The 10,564-nt window shown below is 41.0% G+C and overlaps 1 protein-coding gene across 1 annotated transcript; it reads left to right on the forward strand.

Annotated features, from left to right (window-relative positions):
• Positions 1 to 6,293: 6,293 nt before the first annotated feature.
• Positions 6,294 to 9,076, forward strand: pmp22a (peripheral myelin protein 22a). Its single transcript, XM_054607759.1, has 5 exons — positions 6,294 to 6,424; positions 7,201 to 7,292; positions 7,514 to 7,607; positions 7,713 to 7,853; positions 7,974 to 9,076. Exons 2-5 carry the CDS (start codon positions 7,215 to 7,217, stop codon positions 8,129 to 8,131), a joined length of 471 nt encoding a protein of 156 aa, XP_054463734.1. The 5' UTR covers positions 6,294 to 6,424; positions 7,201 to 7,214; the 3' UTR covers positions 8,132 to 9,076.
• Positions 9,077 to 10,564: the final 1,488 nt, after the last annotated feature.

The following is a 10,564-nucleotide window of genomic DNA, read 5'->3' on the forward strand; positions in this document are numbered from 1 at the left end:
TATAGGCTGCATCTGTAGACCAAGCTGTTCTTCCTGTGCCCTCCTTCATATATGTGAAAAATGTTCACTTTTAGGGGAGGACACTCTTTCATTTATTATCTTGCAGTTACTTTAGGTCCAAGTGCAAATCTGTAAAATCTGTGTTTTATGGGTATTTTGGACACATCTTTCATGATAAGCAGTGACTGTGGGTTTGTTTATGCACTACATTTTGAAGATATCATCTCACAATCGAATAACATAGCCAGCACAGTGATATATTTTTCCTGAGATTATTCTTTGATGAATACTGGGTTTCTGTGGCAAATGACTTTTCTGTCTGTGCTTTGTTATGGGGATTATCACTGTTTGCTACCCATCTGTTTTTCTATTTCTTCCAATACAAATCGTGAAAAGGTAGTAACAGGATTAAGGGTCTACAGCCATGCGGCTCTGTGAGGTAGTCCCAGTCACTGTCTTATTAACATGATAGCATAGTAACATTTGCTAATTTGCACCAAACACAGAAGAGGCTGATGAAAGTTGCATAAATAACAGGTATTTACTCATACAAACAATTGGACAAATTGGAATTTTGAACTGATGGCACTAAATAAAAATGTAAGTAATCTACAAAGTTATGACAATTCATCCCTAGGTTGACATAAATGTGTGTACCAAGTTTTAAGATAATGGATGTCGAGACATCTCACCAAAAGAACAAAAATATTAACCTGCTGGGAGTGCTATAGAGGAAAAGTCAAGGGGTCAACAAAGTCATTAGGATTCATCATCCGGGGACAATGAATGTATGTACAAAATGTAATAGCAATTCATCAAACAGATATTTCAGTATGGATCAAATGAGGAGCAACTGACCGTCACAGTTTTCCAAAACTGGAGCTGTCCTGCTTTAGCAGCTAAATATTTGGATTGATCTTTGGGTTTGAAATGTGTTGTCAGAGCCACAATACCAAAATGGTTGTGAATTTGTGGATGTTTTTCATTGTGTGCATTATACATCTGAGGATTTGTAGCACATGCTGGTGCATCTCTGTGTCTGCCAAAATGTATCCATCCGTCCTCACCTCCTCCTCCTTCACTCTTCCACTGAGAGGAGCTGTCAGTGGGTTCTGTGCACATCGTGTGCGAGTGGCTACTTGGGCTGCAGTCCAGACCGATGCCGACGTATGCGCGCACACAACACAGATACTCTGCTGCAAGCCAGGCTTTACGGCATCACCACAGCTTCCTTTGGCCAGGCCACTAGATAGTTAGTAGGCTAGCCATTGCTGTTTATGTGTATCACCACATTCCCCAACGGCAATCCAGTTTGACCAGCCATCTCTTACAAATACAGAAAGGAGACCAAAACACCAAGAGTACCGGATTACATTATCAAGTCTTTTGTATCAACAGTCAGATGACTCATAACTTATGCAGTCAGATGTAGACAGAGATAAAACTGAGATAAAACTGAGATAAAACTGAGATAAAACTCACTCAGCAGCATGCCTAGGGATGACCTTTATTCTTTCGCACAAGACAAGCTAGCTGTTTGCTATCTGCCCCTAAACTGATAATCTGTTGACTCACCTACCAGCTGTTTCACACAGACTTCATAGTTATTTCCTTAAATTTCATTTTCAAACCTCCTGATGACCTCAGGGTGTACCAGAGCTGCTCTCACCACTGCTGGCCATGAAACACATTTTACCTCAGAAAGTAAATGAGCTCAATGCTAGGTGTTCACATTGGTTTATCATGACCTTTGACCCCAGAAGTAGCTCTGTATATCACTTCTATAAAGCTAATACAAGTAGATGCCTCAGATAATGCACTTAGTAGCCAGTTACAGTCAGCTCCTTATTCTCCAGGTAGACCAGATTTATAAAAGATACAAAGTGCTGGCAACTCTTAAGGAAAGAAAATATTCACTGGCACACACCTTTCTTCACATAAAGTCAGAATTGGCTGCCTGTAAAGGAAGTGCTGCATTGTGAGATGTTAAAGGAGCACAGATACACTGCTTTAAAATGATAACACCCCAGCAGGAATGAGAAAAAACACTGATAACAAGAGGACAAGAATTATTGGGAGTAATCACCAACTGAATCATGTGACTACGAGTGTTGACATATTCAATTGGAATTTAAAATAACTGACATGGAGTGTGTCTGATGCAGCTGAGATATTTATCAGTGGATAGCAGAGCTGCAAGAACTGTGCAGAAATGAGAGAAAGGCGATTCAGATTCTTTCATAGCTTTTATTGCTCCATTCCAAACGCCTGAGGCCAGTTTCTCTCCTATCCGAAGCAACAGTTTGTATGCTGGTCTTGCCTGTTTGGAAGTGTGTGCTGATGACATCGGCTCCAACAGGAAGCCAGGGCCTAATGATTAGCACATGTTTCGGATCACTAGGGTGCCACAATCTGGAGTTCGTCATGCCGTATGTCTCTGATTTATTTGGTTGTTGATCCTTCCCAAGAAGGGACAGGCCTGTTTCTGAAGGGATAGAAACAAAGCCCCCTCCCCTCTATGACATCTTGGCCTGCTTTATCTGATTTAGCTCCCAACCAATGGAGATCTCCAGTGCGGTCACGGTCCATTTTGGAGCTTCAGAATTTAAAACGGGAGAGGTGAGACGGGGCATGCACGGCACGGATACTCTAATGTGATCCTGCTTTACACTTTCACACAGACTTGCATGTTGCTGTCACACACCGCAGAGATTCTTTTTATAGTAAAGCCTCTCAAAGATAAGCTGCAGACATTGTGTATAACAGTTTGAGGCCTATTCATATTTGAAGCCATAAAAATAATCTATGAGTTTGTCTTTTTGTGAGTGCATTTTAAGCAAAGGCATGTTCAGGGCCTGTGTAAGCATGCAGTCTAGCACCAAGTGTCACTGTGAGTGAACAGCTTTACAGAGCCTTGCTAAGTGTGCCATCCTTTAACGTAGGTCTGGGTCTGGAGGGCTCCTCTCCAGCTCCTGCTGCGTGGTCTGTGGGATGTTATCTGATAGTCACTAAGTGGGGAAACGCAAACACGAAGAGCAGCAACAGAGAGGCCCGTTCAGCCCTGAGAATCGGGCAGCACGAGGAAAGAGACGTACACATCCTGGAAAGCAGAGAATGCATCAGCAAGAGGAATGTCGTTGTCTATGGTTTCAAGGAGAACTAAGGGATGCGTTTGACACTGCATTATGATCAAACCAGGCCGCAACACATAGAGGGCAAACTTACATAAGCTATAACCAAAGTTTGAAGTTCTCTGAGCAGCTGTGGGCAGAGTAGATCCAAATGTTTTCCAGCTGTGATGATTCAGAGATGTCCAGTGAGATATCTTAAGCATTTCATTTTCTTTTCATGGACAGGCGTTGTCAGCTACTCCTGATGATATTTGACCGGACTGACTTCAGAGCTTTAGTGTTTCCTCTTGTTTTGGCAGTGGCTTCCATAGGTGAAGGAGCATTGAGGCGTTCCACCATTCCTTCATAATCCCACAAGTAAAATTGACTGTCCAGCTGTCCCACTAAGACGTCCTCCAAGCAGCCAAAACCAAAACCTAATTCCCAATTATCTCACCCTTCCCTCAGTCGTGCTTTTGCAATTGGAGCTGCAACAGTCGAAGAGAGTCATTCGGCCGCTCCTGCAGTCTGGCGCTTTAAACCAGGGCTGGGCTTAAACTGAGGCTGACTCATTCTGTCACCAAACATCGGAACATTACGATATGTCTTGACTTGATTTTAGATTTAAGCACTGGCCTATTGTGGTTTTGATTAAACTAACATTAACCTGACTTCATTTACATTGATGCCAAAAAGAAACCTGAGAGTTAGCACATCATCTTGACTCCCAGCCCTCAACACCACACACCCAAAAAGAAAAGTGTAAGTTTATATTCAGGTTATAATTTCAGGAGACACATAGCCAATAACAAATTAAACATTTTATCATGATAGGAATATATGATTCATGTTCATTATCCATAGAGTCGATGTATGCTCTTTGGGATTAAATTATTTCACATTAAAAACTGTTTATTTTCCAATAAAGACACAGCCCAATGTTTTATAGCATTGCATTGCATTTTAATCAAACCACTTTTAAATCACCATGAAGCCTCTGTGGTTTGGCTTTTGGTCAGCTGTTTTGCTCGTGTTGATGTTCAAACAGAACTGCAACTGTGTTTTGCATAACACTGTGAGGTCCATTTAAAGAAACAGAAATACTCTGGTTTACATCAAGAAACTGCTTTCTAAAAAAACATCCTTTTAAAATAGCTCACCTGGTGAATCTCTCAATGAAACAGGGTGTGTCGGTTTTGAATTTCAACTGCCGCTTCGCCACAATGGCCGTAACTATAGTTACTGGTGGTGAGCTACTCCTGCCTGTTTGCTTTGTAATCCCACACTTTCACAATAAGAAAAGAAGAGGAGCTGTGTGTTTTTATTTAAAGGGTTTTGGGGGGTTCCAGTGCTTTCACCCAAGTAAGAAAGATCATAACTATTCAAGGTTTGCTTGAGCTATCACTGACAGCATAATGTTTTTCAGGCAAAGGGATTGGCACTATTAAGAATGCAGCGTAAAGTGTGAAAGTGAAACTATACCCACACGTCTTTTAGAGTGTTTACACAATAATGGCAGCAAAAAAAGGTGGGGCACTTTGTTGTTAACTCCAGTGAAGCTTGAAGTATCATGAGAGCTTCCACTGACAGCAACTAACCACCTTTAAAATTGTAAGCTATCTCTTTGCTGTTATTCTTTTCATGGCTTTCTACAGTTAAAAATAAGGAAATAGACTTGTCCTTTAACTATTATGCTCTGCATATGTCCAATTTGTGAGTAACAGTGCAGGATTGTGTGTAAATCCTCCTCTGATTAAGAGGAGTGTGAGACCACTGTGACATTTATAGTCTCCACTCACACACCTGCTCCAGCTGGGCAGCCAGGTTTGACTTTTCACCCTGCTGCCGGTGCTGGCGCTTCCTTCCACCTGACCACTGCACCAATTACATCTTCATAAACAGCATCCCGTCCAGCTGAGTGGTCGGCTGATTGTCAAAGAGCTCTCTCTCTCTCTCGGCCCCCTCCAGCTCTGCCAGGGCTCACACAGAACTGCTTCACCCAGCGTCCCCCAGCAGGCCTGGCAGCAGCTCACAGTTCCTCCCCTCGCTTGTTTACTAACACAAACCACAGGAATCCACCAGATGAGCCAAAAAACTGCAAGGGAAAGGAGAGAGAGAGAGAGAGAGAGTGAGAGGCACAAGCTGTGCTCTCTGACTGCAACAGCTGATCACTATCACGTTTTTACTCGGTTGGTTTCAAAACAGCAAATGTGTGCTTTTGTCACTGCTGTCACTTGGATTACGGTTTGGTTTACAACTTTGTCACTTGTGAGGAAATGGACTGAGACCACAGTGTAATGAGGGATGCAGAACCACAGGCGGGCTGCGGCGGGCGATCTTTGTCACTCATCCTTGAATCATGTGTGCGTGGAGATCCAAGCTGTTCCATCTATTTAGCACGACCCAAACATTGCACCGTGTTAACTCCCTACGGCGCTGGACAAACTCTCCTTTCTCTCTGCAGACGCAGGAGTAAACAGGAGGACTGCTTCACACACACCGGCATTCTGGGCATACCGCGGGGCCTCAAGAGGGCTGGTCGGTTCACATGCAGGCACACACACACACACACACCATCTGGACAGAGCACTTCTGGACATGTGTGGTTTCGGAATCTCAGTGTGCACAAGTGAGTTCTGCCAGTCAATGGGGGTCATAGGGCTGTCCAGCCTCCACCAACCATCTGGAACAGGATCATCAAGAGCCATCCTGACCGTCCCGTCTGACAGCTAGTCAGATTGTTAGGATTTAAAGAAAAACATAAACATATATATTGCAGAACAGTTCACACATTTGGAGGCAGGATCAGGCCTTTTGTAGGGAATCATCACTTTAAATGAATCATAAAATCTCTGAGAATCACAGACACATCATGCCTTCCTTTAGAATTTGACTGATTATGTCATAATAATGTTTTATTACTAGGAGTAAAATAAAGGATGTTTTGATGCAGAGACATCTTTTTTTTTTTTTTTTTTTTTTTTAAAGGCTTTGAGGTTTGCACATAGGAATCTCCATGCAATCCTGTGGATTTAAGAACAATCCAGATGATAGGCTTCCACGGGGAAGAAGAGAAGAAGGAGAAGGAAAAAAACTTTTTTAGGACGGGCCTCTGGTGACGTGCAGGGCCTGCAGGGCGGTGTTTCTCAGGCGGAGAAAGAGTCTGACTGGGGTGTGTGCGCCACATCTGGAATAGTAGCCACAGAGGAAGAAGTCGAGAGAGAAGCAGAACCTCGCTGATACTTGTCCCAACTCTTCACCTCAGCACTCCCTCTTTTTTTTTTACGGATACAAACCTCTTGCTTTGCCTACTTGTAAGTTGGAGTATTTTGTTGGAGTTTGTTTTGTTTTAGTCAGTGAACTGTTTTTTTTTTTTTTTTTTCTTGCATTGACTTTTTTTTTTTTTTTTTTTTTTTTTTACGAATCACACAACAGGACCTCACCCCTGGAGTTTAAATCGACTTTGGATTTACTTCTATGACGCGAAAAAAAAGCCACTCTTGTCTCACATGTGTTAGTTTCACCTGCCTGACTCGCTTTTGTATCACCTTTGTAAATGTAGATATTCATAATAATAATAAACAGTTAAAGCTCGAGGCGCACGCATGGCGGCAATAAGCAGGAATGCTTCTCACGCAGATGGCTCCAGTATGTTTTCCCAGCAGCGTGCATTGATTTAGCAGGGAAACAGCCTTTCTTACTCATATCGACCTCTTTAAACCGAGAATTCTCTTGAGCTCTTTCACTCATTATGCAAACACGCGTTGCTTGAATTAATGAGTTGTAATTAAATCATTTGGACTCGTAAAAATGGATCAAAAGTTCAAAATCGTGAGATCAGCTTGAGTATCGATTTAGTTTCATTACTGCAGCCTGACTTTGAAACTCAATGTTGACCATTTAAGAAGTCATAGTTCCGTCCTTCCTTCTTCGTTTATGTGTAAGGGGATACTTTCACATTGAGGTAAACACTGCGGTCGGTGCAGAAAGTGAGGGAACAGCGCCCTCTAGCGTCGAGGTCAGCTAATTTATGGAGAAATGGTACACTTCATGTGGATTGACTTCTTTTTTGTCTCATTTATCCCTCTAGACCTACTTGAAAAAATGCTGCTCTTCCTGCTCGGAGTGCTTATTTTGCACCTTATCATTCTCATTCTTCTCATTGTGTCGACAGCAGCCAGTGTAAGTTGTCCTTTTACACTTTATTCAATTCACTTTCAAATTTTGGGTGGGGGAAAAAAAAGAAAAGCAGAATGGAACAGGGACATGATGTGAATAAACTAGACCATAGCTGCTTTGTTTTAATGCTTATTAACTGTTATTGGTGTTGGATAGTTCAGCCCCAGGCCGTGCTGTTGATGCTGCAGTGTATTTGAATGTTTCTGTGTTGTTGTGTTTACCAGGCCTGGTCTGTAGGTGGGGATAGGACCACAGATCTATGGTACAGTTGCATGACAACTAATGGAGGCTACCACTGCAAGCCAGCCAGCAATGAAGGTTTGTCCGATCCCTGGAAAGAAAGTTATTTATTGTACTTTTATTGCCTTTGATATAGAAAAGTTATGAACGTGTTTAAATGAATGCTCTCCATCTGTCTTCTAGACTGGATCCAGGCGGTGCAAGCCCTCATGATCCTCTCCCTGCTCTTCTGCTTCTTCTCCCTCATTGCATTCGTGTTTCAGCTGTTCAAACTGGTCAAGGGCGGACGTTTCTACTTCACCGCCATCTTCCAGATCTTGGCAAGTGAGTATGACTTCATCACACGCTGACGGGTCACACCCTGAGCAGATGCGGGTGGAGTGGTGAGGTCATCTGCAGTGGCTTTCAGATCATCCCCCTCACCTCTCTTCTCGTCTCCCCTAGGTGTGTTCGTGATGTGCGGGGCGATCATCTACACCGTCATGAGTCCGGATGATGGATCCGGCGCACAATTCGGCTACGCCTATGTGCTGGCCTGGGTGGCTTTCCCTCTGTGTCTCATCAGTGGCCTCATTTATATCGTCCTGAGGAAGAAAGAATGAGAGAGAGCAGAGAGCAGAGAAGAAAAGAGGAGGGGTAGTTAGGTGAACCCTTAGAACAACATCGCACTGTGCCTACTGCCCACAGACCATTGACTGACATCCCAACATTACAACAAAAGTGCATGTGTCACCAATCATTTTAAACACAACATTGAGACATTCATAACAGCTGGGGATTCATTTTTGCTGTATGTCAGTATCCACTATATCCCCATCACAGGCAGAAAAATATCACACCCAATTGCTTTATCGATTTTAGTGTCACTACTCATGTTACCTGCAGTGACAGATTGTCTTCAAAATGTGTTTATAAATGTGTTGGCGACAGATTGATTTTTTTGTTGCATGCTTCCACAAATCCATCATGTGGGATAAAAAAGACGAGTAATCTCTGCCTTGCTTCAGTACAAAGATGTACATAGTGTCTGTGGTTTTTAGACATATTTATAACATTTTTACATACATTTTGTACATAGTGTTGTCAAGTTAACATTGTCATGCTCCTTTACGTGATAGAGTTTTTTGTCTCTCACAAATCATGCAGCTGTGCCAAAGAGATGTCCCTTAACCTGCCTGGAGTATCAAGCTTTTTTTAAATTGTCTTTTTCTTTTGAGTGTCCAATGGTCCAATGCTTTGAATTAAGTGCCTTACTTAGAATATCTGTGTTGTTCTTGAAGGAAAATCATAAATGAATAAAAAGAATAACAATAAGAAGTCTTAATAAACTCATGAAGTTTTTTTGAATTATCATTGTACTTGATATGTCAATTACATTCTTTTTTTGCATTTTGTAATCTAGTTTTGAAAAATGGTGCTTTTTATCTACTTTTCTTGAAATGTATAGCCTACTTTGTGTTGCAGATGTGTCATGTCCTGTGATTAATTTGCTTTGTACAAACCCCAGTTTGCATTTTTGTCAGTATTCTTCTAAATAAACCCTTTGAAATGAATCATTCTGATGTTTAAAGTTCCAGCCATATGCACAATTTACAGAGGTTGGTTAAACAAACCTTTAGTGTTCACACCACACAGTGAACCTTTCTACCTGATATTTCTTGTTCAGTGTTTTTACTCTGAACTTATAGTAGCGGATATATTAACCCAATGGTATGGTGGGATGAGCAAATGAGAAAAGTGTTCATGACTGACCTTGTTCCATGCGGCTACTTGTAATAGCCTAATTCTACAACATGGTGGAGCTGCAACACATAAAACACAACCAGGATGTTCACTTCCGGGAACCATAGATGAAATATCTGTACATAGTCATATTTAGATTAGAGACAGATGTTGAGTTTACATACAGAAGGAGGTATAAGTAATGGACATCAAAGCTCTTGAAAGGTAAACAATCACTTTTTTATAACTGTGACTTCTAATGACAAATATTTTCTAAGTAAAACTGTTGATCAAACCATTTGTCATGTTCTTTTCTCCAGACCCTTAACACTCACTCTTTGAAATCAGAAATTGCATCATCTGGCTACATTTTGAGGACATGCTTATCAACTGCTATCAGCAAAACAAAATTATATCAAATTGTAAAATGGTTCATAAAAAATGCCTCAGTAGCATCTCTGTGAGGAAAAGTAACTTTTTTTCAAATCAGACATATTTAAATCATTGGCTGAACATTTATGTCAAGCTTCTCATAAAAGACACTAATATGTCTTTGTGCCGGAGAGGGAAGAAATATTCAGACCTTTTAGTAAAGTAGTAATACCACAGTGTAACTGGATTTAAAATCTTTCTTCAATAAAAAAACATAAGCATCACAATGTAATTACAGTTCAAAAAGTTAAAGTATTATGGAGAATGGTCCACTTCAGAATAATGGTGAGCATCACTAATGTTGCAGCTGGTAAAGGTGGAGCTAATTTACACTTATTTATACTGCTGCAGCTTAGCCTATAATGATATATAATAAGTAATTAGTTGAATTATATTGTATTAATTACCTGAATCAAAGAAAATGTTAAAGTGTGTGTTATTAATCGTGTGGAGTATTTAGTCCCAAATGTAGGATAGTAGAAGCATAAAGAACCATACAAATTAAAAACACTACTTTTTAATATTGCCCTACAGGTTTAGGGACAACCAAACGGCAGGGGTCTTTATCTCATCTATTCAATTGTTTTTTAAGTGTCATAAAGCAGCTAATCAGTTAATGCTCACATTGCTCATAATTCCACTAGGTGGAGACTGCAACTCACTTTTCTTGTTCTTTTTTTTCTCTAAAGATCTTTTTGGAAGTTTTTAGAATTTTGAAAAACAATCAAAACTGTGTGAGTGGTTGTTCAAGTCATATGGTGTCAAACATATAACCTTGTCTCCCAAATTGAAGAGGATACATTTTCCCTCTCCGTTCTAGTTAAAAGTGTATATGATACTGGGGTAATATGACATTAATCTTCTCTCGTGTTCCCTCTCAG

Source organism: Anoplopoma fimbria, chromosome 11 (assembly GCF_027596085.1).
Source record: "Anoplopoma fimbria isolate UVic2021 breed Golden Eagle Sablefish chromosome 11, Afim_UVic_2022, whole genome shotgun sequence".
Taxonomy (NCBI): Eukaryota; Metazoa; Chordata; class Actinopteri; order Perciformes; family Anoplopomatidae; genus Anoplopoma; species Anoplopoma fimbria.